General features: G+C 42.9%; 1 protein-coding gene across 8 annotated transcripts in view; it reads right to left on the reverse strand.

Annotated features, from left to right (window-relative positions):
* Nucleotides 1–21,410, reverse strand: part of LOC121086063 (solute carrier family 12 member 7-like) — a 77,984-nt gene that overhangs the window by 40,155 nt on the left and 16,419 nt on the right. For 7 of the 8 annotated variants that reach the window (XM_040589245.1, XM_040589238.1, XM_040589243.1 and 4 more), the window contains exons 2-6: nt 20,192–20,286; nt 15,124–15,246; nt 5,904–6,050; nt 5,117–5,171; nt 1,147–1,277 (exon numbers count right to left, since the gene is read on the reverse strand). In XM_040589245.1, the coding sequence (XP_040445179.1) occupies nt 1,147–1,277; nt 5,117–5,171; nt 5,904–6,050; nt 15,124–15,246; nt 20,192–20,286 (551 nt within the window). Of the gene's footprint in view, nt 1–1,146; nt 1,278–4,807; nt 4,918–5,116; nt 5,172–5,903; nt 6,051–15,123; nt 15,247–20,191; nt 20,287–21,410 lie in introns of those variants that run through there. The other variant, XM_040589246.1, reaches the window with a different exon arrangement.

Here is a 21,410-nt window from a genome sequence, read left to right on the forward strand (position 1 = left end):
AAAAAAAAAGGAAAAAAGCTGTTGAAAAGACAAAGGAGGGGTAATACCATGAAATCCACACCTTTGTTAAAATTTGTGAGTCACAAGGAAAGGAACCAAAACCCTCTCATGTTAGATGAAAGAAGAAAAATGAGTAAGACTTCATTCAGAGTCAAAATAAAGGAAGAGTCCAAAGGAAAAAAGATAAACTGACTCTCAAGACAGAATCTTTAGCTTTTCAATTCCAAGTCTAAGATGACCTAAAGAAAGCGTTATGCGCAACTGTATTTTTGTTTAGAAAGAGAGGAGGACATACAACACAAAAGCAGCATAACACATGGACCAAACCTTTTGTAAGTTTGCTGTGGTGCACCGTGAACATATGCAGATAAATGTTTAAAGAAGAAATTAATTCCTTCACACTTATAAACACACTATTTTTTTTAAAAAAAAACCTAAAATGACTTGGCATTACTAAACTCAAATGACATTTCAGAGGCCCTGAAAACAAGCACTGTCAACTATAATTTCACATGCAACCTACTGTGGGACTGCATTAATTCTTGTGGCACTGTCATTTTTGATACCAAAGTCGTAGTTTTAAGTTAGTATCAAAATCACCAAATTGTCTCAACACGTTTCCAAATTTTACCTGTTGATCTGATGTTGTTTTCCACAAAACCTTCTGAAATATTTATTTTTCATCTCCAGTTTTTTAGGTCTAGTTTAGCTCTATACCTTTAGTTTTGGAATTTTAGGCATGCCTTGCTAAAATTAATAGTTTTCCTTGCAATTCTGTAGGCATACAGTAGCACAGGCATTATTTATGGGACATTTGCTATTTGAACATGTTATGAAGAGGAGAAAACATATATATTGCACCTAGCACAAATTAGTAATTATCAGTTACCGAATTCTGTTTGGTTCCTACTTTAAGTAGAACAAACTTATATCAGACAGCCCTTTATTTGTTTTTGTATTGCTGATCAGAATTCGTTGGACTTTTAACAGTTAAAAATAGAGTAAGAATAAATTGACATACTGGAAACAACAGTATCAAAACATTAAAAATCACCAAACTAGGATGCATTTTAGGCCAAATACATTCCTCCACAACCTCCCCAAACAGTTCAAATACATTTAATCTTAAGAGAAACTAGTACTTACCAATAAAATTTCAATGGTACCAAGAATGTACATTGCTCCTGCAAAGGTTGTACCCAAGTAGAAACAAAGTCCCACTGCTCCGCCAAATTCTGGCCCTAAAGATCTTGAAATCATGTAGTAAGAGCCTCCAGCTGTGAATTTAACAACAAAAAAAAAAAGACTCCAGCCCTTCAGATTAAGGACAGCAGTACACAACAAAAGTTTGAAAAATTCAATCAACCTAATCAAGATAACTACTGCATGCATCTCCATTGAAAAGTTCATAGCAAAACTATTCAGTCTCTATACCAACTAGGCAGTTAGGGAGATTCACTTTGAAACACACATTTTATGTGCATTTTCTGGGGAAATGAAAGTAAACACCAAGGGGAAAAAAAAAAAAGAACAAATCCACAAGCAAAACAATCAAAAAGTAAATTAACAATAGGATATACAGGTATAAATAGATGCCAATCAATCTTTAGTTGTTAACCTCAAGCTGTTCACAAACAAACAATAAACTTCCAGAATAATTTCTTTACAAGATAAGGACAAATCAGAATTTGTCTTACTACCGTACGTTATTTTTCTTTTCTGTATGTGAAACCATTAGCACATTTAATACAGGCATTAATTTCACTACCATTTCAAAGTGCTAGGTAGGGATTACTTTTTCTTGTCTACTCATATACTATTCATTTTGTCCCTGATTTTTTCAATTATTCTCACTCATACTTCCCATATACGTGCATCATCTTTCTTTTAAGTCATAAACTACAAGTCTTATTTCCATTGTACCATTGCACTTTCAATAAGGCTCTAGGTTTCAAGCTCTTTATCTTGACTTCCCTCCAACCCCCTCAAGGCACGCTCTCCTCTATCTCCTCTTGAATTCATGATCTTTGTACAACTCAAGACAATTGAGGATGAAAGAGGAGACAAAGAAAAGAAGTGATGGACCTTGACAGGCTTGAAGCAGGCCTGTGGCGAGCCTCACTTAGCTCAACAAGGCCCAGTGCAAGGTCCTGCACATGGGTCAGGGCAACCCCCAGCATCAACACAAGCTGGGCAAAGAATGGACTGAGAGCAGTCCCGAGGAGCAGGACTTGGGGTGCTGGTGGACAGAAAGCTCAACATGGCCCAGCAACATATGCTTGCAGCCCAGAAAGCCAACCGAATCCTGAGCTGCATCAAGAGAAGTATGGCCAGCAGGTCAAGGGAGGCAATCCTCCCCCACTGCTCTGCTCTTGTGAGACCCCAGTCGGAGTGCTGTTTTGAGCTCTGGAGTCCCCAACACGAGAAGGATGTGGACCTGTTGGAATGAGTCCAGAGAAGGCTACAAGGATGCTCAGAGGGCTGGAGCACCTCTCCTATGGAGACAGGCTAAGAGAGCTGGGGTTGTTCAGCCTGGAGAAGTGAAGGCTCCAGGAAGACATCAGAGCACCTTCCAGTACCTAAAGGGGCCAACGAGAAAGCTGGAGAGGGACTTTTTAGTAGGTCCTGTAGCAACAGGACAAGGGGGAATGGTTTTAAACTGAAAGAGGGCAGATTTAAATTAAATATTGAGAAGAAATTCTTCACTCTGAGGGCGGCAAGGCGCTGGCACAGGCTGCCCAGAGCAGCTGTGGGTGCCCCATCCCTGGCAGTGCCCAAGGCCAGGCTGGACGGGGCTGGGAGCAGCCTGGGCTGGTGGCCGGTGTCCCTGCCCACGAGGGCAGGGGGGGCAGGAACTAGGCTATCTTTAAGGTCCCTTCCACACAAACTATTCTATGATTTTAAACAAATATACACCAGCCTTGTATAAAATTAGTCTGCAAATAAGACATACACTTCTAATCAAAGGGCAAAGTCTGAAACTGCTTTTCAAGATGGCTGGACAGCTGAGCCTAAAGAGTGCTGGTGAACAGAGTTACGTCAGTTGGCAGCCGGTCACAAGCGGTGTCCCCAGGGCTCCATGCTGGGGCCCGTCCTGTTTAGTATCTTTACTGACAACCTGGACAAGGGGATTGAACGCATCAGTTTGTGGGTGACGGTGAGCTGGGGGGGAGCGTGGATGTGCTGGGGGGCAGAGGGCTCTGCAGGGGCGTCTGGGCACGCCGGGCCCATGGGCCAAGGCCAAGTGATCGAGGTGCAACACGGCTCTGTGCCGGGCCCTGTCTGGGGGGCACCGCAGCCCGCGGCAGCTGTGGGCTGGGGAGCTGCCCAGCAGGGAAGGCCTGGGGCGGGGGTGGCTGACAGGTGGATGGGCATGGGCCAGCAGTGTGCCCGGGTGACCAACAGCATCACGGCTCGTATCAGAAACCGTGTGGCCAGCAGGGCCATGGCAGTGATCGGTCCCCTGCACTGGGCGCTGGTGAGGCTGCACCTCAAATATTGTGTTCAGCTTTGTGACACTCACTTCAACAGTGACACAGAGATGCTGTCACCTGTCCAGAGACTGGGGCACCAGTCTGATGGGGCATGGCTGAGGGAACTGGGGCTGTTTAGCCTCGAGAGGAGGAGACTCAGGGGGAACTTTACTGTTCTCTACAACTACCTGACAGGAGGCTGTAGACAGGGGGAATCAGTCTATTCTCTCAGGTAACAAGCGACAGCACAAGAGGGAACAGCCTCAACCTGTACCAGAGATTGGATACGAGGAAAAAAAAATCTTCACTGACAGGGTGGTCAGGCATTGGAACAGGTTGCCCAGGGAAGCAGCAGAGTCACTTGGCATAGACTTGGCACTTAGGGCCGTGGTTTAGTTGTGGATTTAGTAGTGTTAGGTTAAAGGTTGGACTCTGATCTTAAGAATCTTTTCCAAACTAATGATTCCATGCTTCAATATGAACAAACGAGACAAAAAAAAGTTTATGATCCATCACCAATCCTTTTGCTAAATATAATGCTGTCATATGAACAGTAAGAGACAAGATCCTGCTGCTCAGAAGGTCTCTTTCAATCCTAGGTTCCTGTCTGTGCTCTCTGCCTCCTCTATATATTCCAGCAGAAGCAGCGTTTCTCTGAAACTGGCACCAACAACAACAAAAAAAAAGTGAAAATTAAGACCCGTCTAGTTTAAGACCTGCAAACTTCAAAGAGTCCTGTGACACTGAGATATTAAGCAAAGCTTTTACTATGAACTTTAAAAATATGAGGGGGGGGGGGGAGAAAAGAGCAGTACATTTTCGTTATCTGGATACTGATTAGAATAAAACTAATAATGAAGTGAAGTTTAAGTATTTGAAACATTTTTATTGTATTTATATTTCCTATATGACATTGTATCCATGAAATACAATTATTCTACACCCTGTAGAAGTAATAGCATTTGCTTTTGCTCAACAACTTACATATCTGTTCTGGAACCCCTTACTGAGCTGTACAGAGTTCATAACAATGCCTGAACACCAGTATTATCAATAAACATATTGAGAAACTGAAAAGGGCAAGAGTTTCAAAGGCTAACCGATTTTACATCTAAAAAAAACCATATCAGCTTCATAACTGAAGAGAAACAGGTTTATGTATTTATCCTGAAAATTTAAGGAGATAAGCATAACCTAGAGTGCTTATATAGACAAAGATTTCTGCTGTTAAGACTGGCTGCTATTCTTGCAGGAAACAACATAAGTAGCTCCAGTGTTTAGAAATGGAGTCCAGGCAAATTTGGGGGCAGGGGAAGAAACAACAGCAGCCTTACTTGTAAGTGTGAAGAAATCTGCTTTGCATGAAGACAAGTCTCCGTGAGTTCAAGTTATAACATCTTATCTTTCATTCAAACAGAATTAAGTGATTGATGACAAATGTGTGCTACAGCTCATAATTCCCAGAAAGTCCAGTTAAAAGATTGCATCTCACCTTAAAAAGTAATTTCTAAATCAGTTAAAAGAAAATATGCACTTGACACAAAGGCATTACTCTTGATATCTCAGACTACAGTAATTTCTTATCCCAGCTTTAAACTTCCATCATTTGATCATTCACTATTTCAGATAAAATTCTTCATTACCTGGAACTACACCATTTGTTGCTATTGCGCTCATTGAAATTGCAGTTAGCATAGTCTGTGGAAAGATGAAATAGAGGAAATTTAAAATACTGAAAGTTTTTTGAAAGATGGGGCAAGAGAAAGTGATCAAATGAAAAAAGGTGGTTTTTTTTTTTTACATAAGATGTCACAGCAACTAAAAATAATCATAACTTTGGTTAGGGATATCCAGATAAATTAAATACTATTTTTTTCAGTAGAAGATTCGGTTAGTTTAGATGTTTGAGACAGTCTTTTGCAAGAACTTGAAGAATACAGGTCACAGAATGTACTTGAAATAAGATGTTCATTATTCTGATTAAGTAGTAGTGAAAACCTGACCAAGTGTCACTGTTATGACAATATCATCTACTAGGTCTCACATTTCAAAATATTAATTTATAGATGTAAAGCTGTGGATTGATTTCTAGTTTATATTCCAGTTTGTTCTGCGAAAAGCAGAACAGTTCAAATCTCAATGTAAATCATGAAATACTTGCTAAAATCAAGTTTAATAAAATCCATATAACACTTCAGGAAAAAGCTCACTCCAACTCAGAAGATGTAGGCTTCACACAGGCTAGAACGACATGACACTCGGTGCAGATACAGATAAATACACACTCACCGACACACACCCCATGTGACTCAATTGCACTGATATTTAACAGATATGGAGAAACCTTTCTCTGCTGTTCATACATTAGAGGACAGCAGTACTCTTGTAACAGAGAATTTGGCCCATATTTTTTTAAAAAAGTTAACTTACACAAGCACAACACATGAACACGATGATGAAAGACTCTAGAACTCCAGCTGTTCCCACAATCCATGTTAAACGTAAGAAAAGGATGACTCCCAAGATGTTTTGCAAGCAGGGCAGGTACACACCAATAAAAGTGCCCATACGTGGAACCTGGAAATGAAATCAGAACGTTTAATTCCTTTGCACTGAACACTTTAAACCCATAAGTACTTTATTCCACAAGCACTTATCACAAATGCTCCACGAACAAATGCCAAGTGAAATTGGTAGCTTCAGAGCGTCCAGCTTTACAAGTATTCTAAGGCTACTTATGCAGAAAGATCCCTGAAAAAACAGAAAACTACTTGTGATAGCAAACCCTCTTGTTCCACAGGAATTAGGATGAAACCCTGATAAGGATAGGATGCCCCTTTATCTGTTGATTACAAAGCTTTACAAACCGTTTTCTAAAATACCAGTTACCAACTACCATTGAAGAGAAGTTACTGCCACAATCAAAGTATCAAGTATGTTCTGCGAAAACGTGACCATCCATTGCCCTGCAGCTGGCCCACAAAATGATAATTCCAAGATACATGTTCTCAATTTTAAAAAAAATTACAAACAAAGTATTATGACAAGGCCAGGAGAAATGCAGAGCTGACTACAATTTGTTTCCTCAAAAGCTGTAAAACCTGCCAGAACATAGTATATTTGTTTGTAGTTTTTATCTGCTGGTGATTATCATGGGTCAAGACACACACAAAAATATTCATGCCTCATTGAAATTCCAGCCTTCTACACTTACGAAGAAATCAGGCCCTGAAATATTCAGCTTAGAAACAACAGTTATACAAAGTAGGTTTCCAGATAAAGAAGTTCTTCTTAGATCACAACTCAGGCTGTGAAAAAAGGCATTCAATTTAAATAAAGCAGCAAGTATTGGTGCTCTGTAAGTGTCCTGGTTTAACACCAGACAGCAACTAAGTATCACACAGCCACTCGCTCCCTCCCTCCCCCCCCCTGCCCACGGCAGTGGCATGGCGGGGGGGTAGAATCAGAGATAGGTAAAACTTGTAGGTTGAGATAAGAACAACTCAATAATTGAAATAAAGTAACATATGCTTAAAATAAGAACAACAACTGGAATGAAAAGGAGCGAGAAAGGGACAAAAGAATTAAACTCATGGCAGGGGGGGAACAAACCACACAAAAAAACCCCCAAAAACCAACCCACAAGTGATGCACAATACAATTGCCCACCACCTGCTGACTGATGCTCAGCCAGTGCCCTAGCAGTGATAGGCCCCTCCTGGCCAGCTCACCCCAGTTTATATACTGAGCATCACATTCTATGGTATGGAGTATCCCTTTGGCTTCTTTTCCCATGCTCTGCAACTGAGCAGGTGCACACATGAGAAGTCCTTGATTTAGAGTAAGCACTACTTGGCAACAACTGAAACATCAGTGTGTTATCAACATTATTCTCATACTAGATCCAAAACACAGCACTACACCAGTTACTAGGAAGAAAATTAACTCTATCCCAGCCAAAACCAGGACAGTAGCTTTCCCTTACTTCATACTATTTATGTATGCCATGCCACACTTTCCTGTCTTTTGATATAAACACAGAGATATCGGTCCCTTAGTCTGTGGACCACCCCTCTATAAATTCATTAAATTCATTTGTCCACAAGGTGAGCTCCATCTGTTGTAACAGTCTTTCAAGGCAAGAAAGATGGTATGAGGTGTTGGATTGCTGCATGTTGAAGCCAGTTCTGATTCCATCACCACTGCGCTGGTCCTGTCTCATCAAGGTTCATTCTTCATTAATGTGGCAGCTGGGAGGGAGTCAGGTTCAGCTCTCCAAACCCAGAGCAGCAGAGATGGCCACCATGATGTACCCTGCACACCGACGGGCATATAGAAATGATAACTTATATATACAGCAATGTATAGCAATTAACATCACACGACTTACTTTATCGGGTATTTCCACCCAAAATCAAGTCCTCGAGGCATGTATCTGAATTCCCTGTCCTCCCACATTATCCACCAAGTGCACCTAGGTCCTCAAGTAAAAGTAACCTCACAAATGGGTTTGCCTTTGGCCGAGGCAGGAATGACCCAGACTGTTTTCCCCAGTGTATTTTTAAAGGTGCACTACAGGGATTTTAGCTCCTTCTACAGTACGTAAAAGCTTTGATTGGGCAGGGTAGCTCAATTAGCAGATCCCCTAATGTTGACTAACCAGGTGGCTTTTGCTAAATGCGTACCCTAATGTTTGAAGGTCCCATCACCCACTGCTCTCAGCATAGTCTTTAACAGACCATTGTATCATTCCATTTTTTCAGAGACTGGTGCGTGCTAAGGGATGTGATATACCCACTCAATGCCATGCTCTTTGGCTTGTGTCTATGACATTGTTTTGGAGATGAGTCCCATTGTCCGACTCTATTCTTTCTGGGATGCCATGTCACCACAAGACCAGTCTTTCAAGGACCAGGACAGTGTTGCAGGTGGTGGCATGGGACACCAGATATGTTTCCAGCCATCCAGTGGTCGCTTCCACCACTGTAAGCACATTGGTGCTTGCCTTGGTAGTCTGTGGGAGTGTGATACAGTCAGTCTGCCAAGACTCCCCGTATTTATATTTCATCCATTGTCCTCCAACCCAAAGAGGCTTTAATTGCTTGGCCTGCTTAATTGCACCACATTTCACATTCATGGATCACCTCTGCAATAGCATCCATGGTTAAGTCCACCCCTCGGTCTCAGGCCATGTGTTGCATCTCTTCCTTGATGGCATGAAGTGTCATGAGCCCACCGAGCTATAAATAATCTAACTTCATGTTGCCAATCCAAATCTACCTGAGCCACTTCAATCTTGGCTGACTGATCTACCTGCTGGTTGTTTGGATGATCCTCAGTGACCCGACTGTTGGGTGCACGAGCATCTACGTGACATGCTTTTACAGCCAGGTTCTCCACCCAGGCAGCAGTATCTTGCTGCAATGTGGCAGCCCACATGGATCTACCTCTGTTTGCCAGTTGCTCTGTTTCCATTGCTGCAGCCATGCCCACAAAGCATTTGCTACCACCCATGAGTCAGTATAGAGGTAAAGTATTGGCCATTTTCCTCAATCAGCAGCATCTAAGGCCAGCTGGATAGCTTTCACCTCTGCAAACCAACTGGACTCACCTTCTCCTTCAGCAGTTTCTGCTACTTGTTGTAGGGGACTCCATACAGTCGCTTTCCATCTCCTATGCTTTTCTACAATATGGCAGGACCCATCAGTAAGCATGGCATATTGCTTGTCATGTTCCAGCAATTTATTGTACAACGGGGCTTCTTCAGCATGTGACACCTACTCCTCTGGTGATATTCTGTTTACCTTCTGGCCAGTCCATAATCATTTCCAAGATTCCTGGATGACTGGGATTTCCTATCTGAGCTTGTTGTGTGATCAGCACAACCCACTTACTGCACATAGCATCAGTTGCATGATGTGTAGAAGAAATCCTCCCTTTAAATGCACAGGCCAGCACTGGCAACCAGGGTACCAGGAGGAGCTGGGCTTCCGTGCCAGTCACTTCTAAAGCAGCGCAAGCCCCTTCATAAGCTGCCAACATTTCTTTCATTTGGAGTATAGCGGGCCTCTGGTCCTCTGTATCCCTTACTCCAAAAGCCCAAGGGTCAGCCTTGAGTCTCCCCTGGTGCTTTCTGCCAGAGGCTCCAGGTAGGGCCATTCTCCCCAGCTGTGGTGTAGAGCACATTTTTTACATCTTGCCCTGTGTTCAGCCCGGCCCAAGGGCCACTGCTTGAACTATCTCCTGTTTCATCAAAGGCTTGTCATTGTTCAGGGCCCCATTTGACATAGTTTTTCTTCTGGGTCACTTGAAAAAGAGGGCTTACAATCAGACCGTAGTTTGGAATGTGCATTCACAAAAACCCCAAAATGCCTAAGAAAGCTTCTGTTTCTTTCTTACTAGTTGGTGGAGACATAACAGTTATTTTGTTGATCACATCCACTGGGATCTCACTATGTACATCTTGCCATTTTATTCCCCAAAACAATCTGCTGTGCAGGTTCCTTGATCTTACTTTGCTTTATGGCAAAACCTGCTTTCAGGAGGATTTGTACTATTTTCTTCCCTTTCTCAAAAACCTCCTTCTGCCATATTGCCCCATATGATGGTTTAATCAATGTACTGCAGGTGTTCTGGACCTTCACTTTGTTCCAGCGCAGTCTGGATCAGTTCACAGCAGATGGCAGAGCTGCGTTTCCATCCCTGAGGCAGTTGATTCCAGGTGTGTTGGACACCCCTCCAAGTCAAAGCAAACTGTGCCTGCACTCTTCTGCCACAGGGATTAAGAAAAATGTGTTTGTGAAATCAACAGTGGCATATTATTTGGCTGCCTTTGACTCCAGTTCACGCTGAAGTTCTAGCATGTTTGGTACAGCAGCATAACTTCATTCAGGCCACGACAATCTATTGCTAGTCTCTATTCTCCATTAGACTTCTGCACTGGCCATATGAGGCTAGTAAAGGGGGAGCAAGTCCTGCTGATCATTGCTTAGCTCTCAGTCAACAACTCGGCTTATGGATGGGAATCAGGGAGTCTCAGCTAGTGTGATACTGCCATCAGTGCACCACTGGTGTAGCGATCAGCACCTGTTGTTCTCTGACCTTCAGCAACCCCCACAACAAAAGGATCCTCCAAGAGATCAGGCAAGGCAGACAGCTGCCTAATTTTGTCCATTTCCAAGACAGCTGCTATACAGAAAGCCAAATGGTACCTTTTTGGGTCCTTAAAACACCCTCTCCTAAGATAGTCTATGCCAAGGATACATGGAGCCTCTGGGCCAGTCACAATGGGGCCTTTTGCCACTCGTTCCCAGTCAGGCTCACTTCAGCCTCCAACAGTTAGCTGTTGAACTCCCCTGTCACTCCAGAAATACTAATGTGTTCTGCCCCTTCATAGCTTGATGGCATTAGGGTATGAGGTGCACCAGTATCTACTAGAACCTTACACTGCTGTCAGTCTGACATGCCAGGCCATTGGATCCACACAGTTCAGTAAACCCAGTTGTCCCTGCCCTCTACCCAGCTGGAGGCAGGGCCCCTGTAGTTCTGGTCATAGGATTCTCCACCAGGGCAGCAAGTGGTGCAGAGCAGCTGTAATGTGGAACAGTCTTGCAAAAATGGATTAGAATTCCTTTCTATAGGCTCTGGAGTAAGATCAGCCCTTCCAATCTCCCTAGGAAAATGTCCACTAGAGACTGGAGCAGCAACCTTCATGAAAAAAACCCCAGCTGTGATTGTTTTTCCTTGCAATTCATGTACTCATGCCTCCAGGGTCAAGGCAGATTTTCCATCCCACTTCCTCAAGCAATCTCTATGGTTCCACAGGTAAAACCCCAGGGTGTCCATCTCCTGTACTCTCCCTCTTGAGCAGAAGGACACTTACTGCTAATAGCCAAAAGACGAGGGTCTGTACAGGTGAGGAGGTAGGAACTATCCTCTTTGAGTTGCTGGACCTCTTTCTCCACAGTCAAGATGAGGGAGGAAGAGATGTTGTCTTCATATTCGCATAGCTAGCGAGCCACTTCATCCACCATTGATGCCACTTTGTCTCTCCAGCTCATTACTGCCAATAAGTTGACATATGATGCTGGTGTGCTCCATACAAATTTCCACCACATGGGTCACGGGCATTTGACTTCATCTGAATCTGTGGGTAACTATGCATTGTTCAGGTCATGATAAGTCATCTCTAGTATGAGTAATTCCCTCAGTAACATGATACCTCTTCTCTATTTCAGTAGATTTGCCTGGGCCCCATGTAATATCCTCCTTGAAGTGATGGATATCTTTCCGTCATGCTTGACAGGAGTTGTCTCCAGACAGTGAGGATTATATCCCTCTTCCAATTGCCTTGTCAATGCTCCCTTCCCTAGAAAGTGATCCCAGCTGCTTGGGTTCACTGTCTTTTAATTCAAAACCACTAGCCCCATTATCCCAGCATTGGAACAGCCAGGTGATAACATGCTCACCTGCTTGACAGCTAAAATCTTTTTGCATATTTTGTGGCTCATTCAGGGATAGTGATCTGTCTCTTCCTCTTGTTCTTGTGGTGGCCCTGCTCTGTCCTTTACTGAATAAGTCTATTTTCATGTCCAGTTCTTCACGCATGTAGGGGCAAATGACACCAATACAGGTTGGTTCTCTGCATCACTCATCACCAGGGGCCTGACTAGTTGCCATGCCAGTCACAGAGACCTAAGCAGCTGCAGCTAGTTGCTTAGCTCTAAACAAGATTGGAACCACCACATTCAGCATTCCCGGCAATAGGATCAGGACCAGACACAGGGTGTTTTCAACATCCCAAGGATGTTCCCAAGACTTTCAGATTTCTTAAATGCTTCTGTAATTAGCCTGGAGGAGGGGGAGATGTAGAAAGATGTCTCCCCCATAGGCTGGCTCTCCGAGAAAAATCAAAAGGTGTAATCACTAACTGTTTCCACTAGATGGCTCCCGAAGTACAGAAGTGAGGACAACACCGAGTCCTCCCACCAGAATAGTTTCATGATCAGAGATCACAGCAGATCACATGCCAGTATCACAAAGTAAAAAAAGATGAAAACCAGGCCCCAGGGGTGATAAATACCAAATCAACAGCTTCATTGCAGCATATGTTTGCTAACATAATGCAAATATGAGACCAAGCTTAACAACTCAGAGCAAACAAATAAACATTACTACCAGTGACTATTAAACCAATACAAAGAATGCTTTTATCAAATTTGTTTTAACATACTCCTGTCAGATCTGTCATTATCTCAATCCTTCGAGAACCATGTCAGGTGCCAAAAAGCATTGTTGTAGCCAGCAACTAAGTACCATGCTGTTGCTTGCTCACTCCTTTCCCCGCCCCAGTGGGAGATGGGAAAGAAAATCAGTGATAGGTGAAACTTGTGGGTTGAGACAAGAACAAGTTAATAACTGAAATAAAGGAAAACACAGTAACAACAACAACTATTGTAATGAAAAGGAGTGACAAATAAAGAGAGGGGAATTAAACCCAAGGGCGGTGGGAGGGAAACCAAAATGACCAAGTGATACACAATTCAGTTCCTTGCCACCGGCTGATCGATGCCCAGCCAGATCCTGAGCAGCAATCAGCTCCCCCAGCTATATACTGAGCACGATGTTCTATAGCACGGAATATCCCTTTGCCTAGTTCGGGTCAGCTGCCCAGGTTCTGCTGCCTACCAGCTTCTTGTGCACCTGCTCAGTGGTAGAGCATGGGAAATTTGAGAAGTCCTTATCTAGAATAAGCACAACTTAGCAACAACTGAAACATCAGCATGTTATCAATATATTCTCATATTAAAATTCAACACACAGAATTGTACCAGCTACTAGGAAGAAAATTAACTCATTGTCCTGGTTTTGGCTGGGATAGAGTTAGCAGAATTGCTAAGAAAACACCAAGTTTCAAAGTAGTTATAAAGAACCATGGATTGCCATTTAGACTATAATTTCTGTTTTTAACATCTTGGGCAATATCCATAAGGGATATCAATGCTACTGCCTCAATTATGCCATTAAAACGCTACTTTGCCAGGTTACTAAGGTTACTAGTTAACCATCACTTGATTTCAGACATGGAACTAAAAGAGAGACATACATAAGAATCACATTTTCAGTCCACCATACAGTGCTCAAATGAGATCAAGTGCAAGTGAGCACAGGAGCGTTCATTTAGCTAGTCTGTTCTAGGGAGACTAACACTGTGCTGCGCTAGTAAAATGCACTGCACAGCCGCTGAACAGAGGACATGGCTTGCACTAAGAAAAGTGCAAGTTCATCAGCGTTTGTGTTCTCATCTCTCAAGCTGTATCTTCAGATAAGAAATACAGAACAAGCACAATGAGACAAACGAAAAGCATCCTGTGTCTATTTGTGTGTGGGGTTAAGCAAAAAGCTAAAACAGCAGGACTTTATTCCTTGCCCTTGCTCACTGTCCTGGTACCAACTTCCTACACTAGAAAAGTCCTAATACAAACAGTTCTACTGCAAATATTCAGGTACTACACCATAAATCTCTCTTCCAGTCGAATGAGCTCCAGTTCTAAAATTATTTTCAAAAGTACCTTTCCGTATCACTCTTCTGCTACGTGTTCATTTCCTTATATTCATGCTTATGTGCTTCTCCTTTCTCCATAGCTCAGCATACAAGCTCAGCAGCAGCATCCCTCCTCTCCTACACAAAAACACATGGGCTCCCAGCACCCTCCTTTTCCTACCATCTACCCTACGTTTCTTAGTTTCAGTTACCATGTTCATCCAGTCAATTCCAGCTCATCATTCCTCCTTGCCTGGAGGTTTTTGTACTCTGTCAGATCATATGTTTTTGATTCAGGCTTTCTCCTTCCAAAACAACTCCCGGCTCAGAGGGAATCAATCCAACATCTCATTGCAGAGTCTGATGCATACATTCCATTTCTGTAGAGGCCTAGATAGGTACTTTCTGTATCCAGTAGACAACCCTTGAAGAATACACTTGCTGTCTTCTAGCAAGTGAATTTAGGTACGTACCAAACACAGCCTTTGCCTGCCACTGCTGCCACACACACCCAACAAGTGTCATATTTTTGAAGTATGCAACAAATGTTTTCTTGGAATGTGTCCATTAAGTTTTAAAAATACTTAGTCTGACACACAGAAACCAGAGAGCTACTCAGAAAAAACTGCTATCGTGCGAACAGGAGCAAATATGCCCGCTGATTTAAGAGTGTGATTTGCTTCATCTCAAGTTTTTCTTAAATCCCACCTTTAGGTAAAAATCCAATTCATTAAATAAAAAAAAAAAATATTTTTAAAGTAAAAAAAATATCATACTGTATCCACACTAGAAGTAGACAGAAGGTACTGATGCTCATACAAGGGCAGAAGGAAGAAAAAAAGAAAGGAAGATGAAACTGGGTGCACTACATGTTTCAGATCCTAGCTCTGCACACATTTTAGCTAGGGCTTTTGCAGCAAGGTCTTGCTAAAACATGCTAACAAGAACACTGATTTAACACAAGCTTTACTCCAAACACTTCAATTTTAAATACAATATTACAAACCTTACTCCTGTTTTAGGCATCCACATATTTTCCTTTTAGGTTGTAAAATGCTCATATTTGTGGACACCTTTGTCTCAATAACACATTAGAAGTTTAAATACCTTGACTTCCTTTCGCTTGCTGTCTTCATCTGCTTCATGTTCCACCACACCTTGAGTTAGATTTGTGTAGTTTGCTAGTTTATTAAGAAGAGATGACACCATGGGATTACTATCCATTTCTTCCTGTTGGGATTTTAAGAATACTGCATTTATTAAATAGGCTTTTTAATCATCATAATTTTATGATAATACTTCAAACACATACTTAACAGGTCAACCCTGATTCACCTAAATAAAAAATTAGCATGACAAAATACCATCAGCTTTCAACCCACAAGAGTTCTAAATCTTTCTAGAAGTCTAACGCTACATGGCTATCTTGCAACATTTCTTTCACTTTTTTACACTGTCTTACAATGTGTAGCTTGTACAGCTGGAATATAAGGCAAATCTAGAGAAGAGCCATTGTTAATTGTAAAAATCTATTCCTATCACAATACAGTTTTTAGGGGATTGTACTGGCAGGGTTGAGTCAGAGTGTTTTTCCAGCATCTTGCTTATGTCTAGAGAGTGTCCTCAAATGATTCTCTCTAGCAACAAGATACTTAAGGATCACTCTCAAACCTGCTGTTGCAGGGTTATATATATTTTACCTTAAACCATGCATACTACTTCCAAAGTATTCACTGTTTGAAAATACTGGTACATATATATATATCATATATAATTGCATGTATATAATATTACTTGACACAGAAATCAGCCCATCTTTCTTTAGCCAAGTGTCTGCTACAAAACAAAAACATGCTAAAACAAATAATAAATCCAGAGGAAGCATATACAATAAAACTGTTCCAAGAAAAGTGGAACCGAAGATTTCAACCAAGCACACAAGATCAAATGTTGGAAGGAAGGTAAGAGATCAGGGCTGCAAACAGAAAGACAAGAACCAAGGCATCTCTGTCTGAGGCATTAGGTCATGATAATCATGTTTGTAATAACCAAACTTCTTTGTAACATTCACACAAAAGTTCAAAACATAGGTTAGCTGAAAACATGAGAAGAATAAGAATGCAGGAAAACCACTGTGAAACATATGTACTACCAAAAAATATTTACCACTACTACGGCAATGGTGATGAAGTCACTAGAAGGCTTTGAAGGCAACGCTATAACTGCATGGTCTATATAGTCTGAGATATGCAAAAGATAGTCATTGTTATACCATCAGCTGAGGATTTAATACCAGCCGCTATTCAAAATAGCTGATGCAAGCATATATTCGAAGGAGATTAAAGACAAAAAGCAGCTATAACAATTTAATCAACACTGAGGAACACAACAGCTAATTTGAACAACAGGTTTTGGACATTGCTTTACAGAGTACAGCCTGAATGAGAAAAATTCAGTGACAAAACTCCACTACCATGGTTTCTGTCAGAAATAGTAAGAAATTGCATACGTGACAAATAAAGAAAATTAATGACCAACATGACTTTGACCCTTAGCACAATCTTCTCTAAGACTTGGTGAGAAATGGTGAGAATACTTTATTTGGGTCACGCAGAAAGAAGGAACTGAAAGATCACGTCTTCTGTGCAAAGATACGTAAAAAGAAGAAGAAAACAGCGTAAAGGGTCACAGTGCCATGATCTCACTGCTATTACAGAGACACGGTGGGATAGCTCATGACCGGATTGCTACATACTTTTTAGGACACAGGCCAGCAAGAAGAGGGGGTGGAGTTGCTCTTTATGTGAAGAAGCAACTGGACTGTATCGAGCTTTCCTTGGGGGTGGATTCACAATGAGTCAAGACCTTATGGCTAAAGATTAAGGGGCTGGCAGACACGGGGGACACTGTTGTGCACGTTTGCTGCAGGCCACCTGATCAGGAAAAGCAAGTTGATGAGACCTTCTACAAACAACTGGAGGTAGCCCCTCGTTCTCATGGGGGACCTCAACCTCCCTGATACCTGCTCAGAAAGACAACACTGCTAGGTTCTTGCAGTCCAGGAGGTTTCTGCAGAGCACTGCTGGTAATGTTTTGACACGGGTGGTGAGGGAACGAAAGAGGTGAGGTGTGCTCTTAGACCTCATGTTCATAAACAAAGAGGGACTGCTTGGGGATGTGAAGGTCAGGGGCAGACTTGGCTGCACTGACCACGAGACAATGGAGTTCAGAATCCTGCATGGAGGAAGTAGGGCAATAAATAGGACTGCAACCCTGGACTTCAGGAGAGCTAACTTTGGCCTCTTCAAGGACCTGCTTGGAGGAAGCCCATGCATTAGGGTTCTACAAGGTAGCAGGGTCCAAGAGAGCTACCTAATATTCAAGCACCACTTCCCCCAAGTTCAATATAGCTGCAACGCCATGAGCAGGAAATGGAGCAAAGGTGGCAGGAGGCCTGCATGGAAGAGGAAGGAGCTAGTGGCAAAGCACAAAGAGAAAAAGGAAGTTTACAGGATGTGGAAAAAGGGACAGGGCACTTGGGTGGAATATAGGGATGCTGTCAGCACATGCAGGGAAGCGACAAGGAAGGCTAAGGTCTCTTTGGAATTAAATCTGTAGAGGGATCTCAAGGACAGAAGAAGGGCTTCTGCAAGAACATCAGCAGCGCAAGGGTGACTGGAGAAACGCGAGATTGCTGCTCAATGAGGTGGGTGCCCTGGTGACAAAGGACACAGAGAAGCCAGAGCTACTGAATGTCGTCTTTGCTTCAGTCTTCACTATTCAGTTTGGTGCTCTGCTTTCCCAGAGCCTGGAGGCAAGAGAGGAAGTCTGGAGAAACGAAGACTTTCCCTTGATTGAGGAGAATGACATTAGAGATCACTTAAGCAAACCTGACACCCACAAATCCATGGCTCCCAATAGGATGCACCCCCAAGTGCTGCGGGAGCTGGCAGATGTTACTGCCAAGCCACTCCATCTTTGAAATGTCATGGCGGACAGGAGGGGTGCCTGGGGACTGGAGGAAAGCCAGTGTCACTCATGTCTTCAAAAAGGGCAAGGAGAAGGTCCCAGGAAACTACAGACCAATCAACTCCACTTCCATCCCTGCAGGTCATCTCAAAGCACGTGGCGAAAAGCAGATCACCAGGAGTAGTCAACATGCATTCACCAAGGGGGTATCATGCCTGACCAACCTGATAGCCTTCTATGATGGAATAACTGGCTGAGTAGATGAGAGGAGAGTGGTAGAGGTTGTTCACTTTGGCCTCAGCAAGGCTTCTGACACTATCTCCCATAACATCCTCGTAGCGTAGAGAAGCTCAGAAAGTGTGGTAGATGAGTGGACAGCGAGGTGGGCTGAGAACTGGCTGAAGGGCAGAGCTCACAGGGTTGTGATCAGTGGCACAGTCTGTCTGGTGGCCTGTAGCCAGCAGTGTTCCCCAGCAGTCAGTGCTGGGTCCAGTCCTGTTCAACTTACTCATCAGTGACCTGGATGAGGGGCCAGAGTGCACCCTCAGCAAGTCTGTGGATGATACAGAACTGGGAGGAGTGGCTGATGCACCAGGAGGCTTCGCTGCCATTCAGCGAGACATGGACAGGCTGGAGAGCTGGGCAGAGAGGAACCTAATGGAGTTCAACAAAGGCAAGTGCAAGGTCCTGCCCCTGGGGAGGAACAGCCCCTGCACCAGTACAGGCTGGGGCTGACCTGGGCTGGAAGGCAGCTCTGCGGAGAAGGGCCTGGGAGTTCTGGTGGGCAGCAAGTTGCCCTCGAGCCAGCAGTGTGCCCTGGTGGCCAAGAAGGCCAATGGCACCCTGGGGTACATGAGGAGGACCACAGCCAGCAGGTCAAGGGAGGTTATCCTCCTGCTATACTCTGCCGTGATGAGGCCACATCTGGAGTTCTATGTCCCACTTTGGACTCCCCAGTTCCAGAGAGACAGGGATCTACTAGAGAGGGTCCAGTGGATGACTACAAAGAGGATGAGGGGACTGGAGCATCTCCCTTGTGAGGAAATGCTGAAAGACCTGAGCGTCTTAAGATCCCTCTGTCTTCTCTTCTCCAGGCTAATCAATGCCGACAAATACCCTAAGGGTGGGTGTCAAGAGGATGGGGCCAGGCTGTTTTCAGTGGTGCCCAGCGACAGGACAACGGGCAGTGGGCACAAACTGCAACACAGCAAGTTCCATCTCAATATGAGGAAAACCACTCTGAGGGTGACAGAGCACTGGCACAGGCTGCCCAGAGAAGCTGTGGAGTCTCCTCCTCAGAGTGAATGGAGGCATTCAAAGCCCACCTGGTTCCGTTTCCGTGCAACCTGCTCTAGATGAACCTGCTTTAGCAGGGGTTGGACTAGATGGGTCTCCATAGGTCCCTCCCAACCCTGACCATTCTATGAAGAGGTCTACAAGAAAACAGTGGGCAGAATACAACAGCAGGATGGCTAAGCAAACCAGGTTGGAAGGACCTTGTTTACTGTTAATAGCAAGCATCAAAGCAAGACCAGCTGATGTTGCTAGAGCAGATCAACTTGAGTTAAACTTCACTAAAAGTACTATTTCATTGCAAGTGTTGCACTTAAATATACCATATCAAATTTTTTTTCATGTAAATGATTGCAATCATTCAGTGAATTAAACATGTATTAAGCTTGCAAGATAAGGCAGATGTTTCTATTAGAAAGTAGAAATAGCTGTGGTATGCTCTACACTGTAACTGGACAATACAACTAAGTCATGGCCTATTGCAGTTCCAGTTTGGTTTATAGTTTTGCAGCTTTAAGAAAAGTCTTTATTTACCGCTGTTCAATATAATATCTTTGATATGCCTTTTAAAACTGGATACTTCTTTGTTAAACACACTACATTTAAGCTTCAGTAACCTTCTCAAATAACAGTTTCTAGATCCTACCATAGAAATGCTTATCTTCACATTAATGCATATCAAAATTATTGTTCTTGCCTATACCGATAAACTAAAACATAGAAGAAAAAAAGTATCTTAGCACATCATTACATCACGCAAATTCACTGAAAAGCAATGTTACCAAACTACCGAAATGTTATTCAAATAATTTTCCCCCCACTAAATTTCAGAAGAAAACAGAGTTGCATTTTTTCATCTTACTAGCAGAACCTCAATCTAAGGTGAAATATGTTTTGGGGATATTTAACTTACCTCAAAGAGAGCCATATTCTTTCCTTCATACATGTTTTCTCTGTCCATCTCTGCATTGTTAATAAACGGACTACTTTCCCTGGCAATCCCATCCCCTGGTGGAAGAGCGCAACAATCAGAAACAAAAGGAAAAGAAAAAAGACGAGGTATACCATAAAAGGAATAGTAAGAACTTATTCTATCTAATACTGGAGGTGGCTGCCAAACACTATGTCTTCAGCCCAGACACATGGGCTCAACGTCCTCATTTAAGGAAAATAAGTTTACCAGTCTGATCACTGTATAGTGTTCTGCCTTTTAAATATTACTTACTACTCCTCAATACATATACTGGTATCTCCCCTCTCCCACCTTTCTAGGTTGCTTAAAATAAAAGCACTTGATAATAGAACTTCACATAATCTTTCTGGGCAGCAAGAACAACCTACCTTTTCATTACTGCTGACTCTCTCAAAACAAGCTCCAGTAGTTGAGCCAGGATTTATTTTAAAAATCATGTAAAAGGAATTCTTTTGTAAAGCTTGTGGGGACTCTCCATGATGTGCTAATATTGTTATGGTTTAACCCCAGCCAGCAATTAAGTACCACGCAGTTGCTCACTCACACACCCTACACACACACAATCTTCTGGGATGGGGAAGAGAATCAGAAAAAGGTGAAACTCATGGGTTGAGATAAGAACAATTTGATAATTGAAATAAAAAAATAAGGGTGTGTGTGAGAAAAATAAAACCCATGAAAAAACAAGTGATGCACAACTCAGTTGCTCGCCACCTGCTGACCGATGCCCAGCCAGACCCTGAGCAGCGATCAGCCCACCCCAGACAACCCTCCCCCCAGTTACACACTGAGCATGGTTCTACGGTATGGAATATCCCTTTGCCTAGTTCAGGTCAGCTGCCCAAGCTCTGCTCCCTCCCAGCTTCTGGTGCACCTGCTCAGTGGCAGAGCATGGGAAACTTGAAAAGTCCTTGATCTAGAATAAGCACAACTTAGCAACAATTGAAGCATCAGTGTGTTATCAACATATTCTCATATTAAATCCAAACCACAGCACTGTACCAACTACTAGGAAGAAAATTAACTCTATTCCAGATGAAACCAGGACACATTTTTTTTCTATTCCTTATTGAAATATCAATCTCATTAAGCTGCAGCAAACCTGACCTGCTTTGGCACACCTCTGGAAAAAAAAAAAAAAACAAACAAAAAAACACAA

This window comes from Falco naumanni, chromosome 4 (assembly GCF_017639655.2).
Source record: "Falco naumanni isolate bFalNau1 chromosome 4, bFalNau1.pat, whole genome shotgun sequence".
NCBI lineage: Eukaryota > Metazoa > Chordata > Aves > Falconiformes > Falconidae > Falco > Falco naumanni.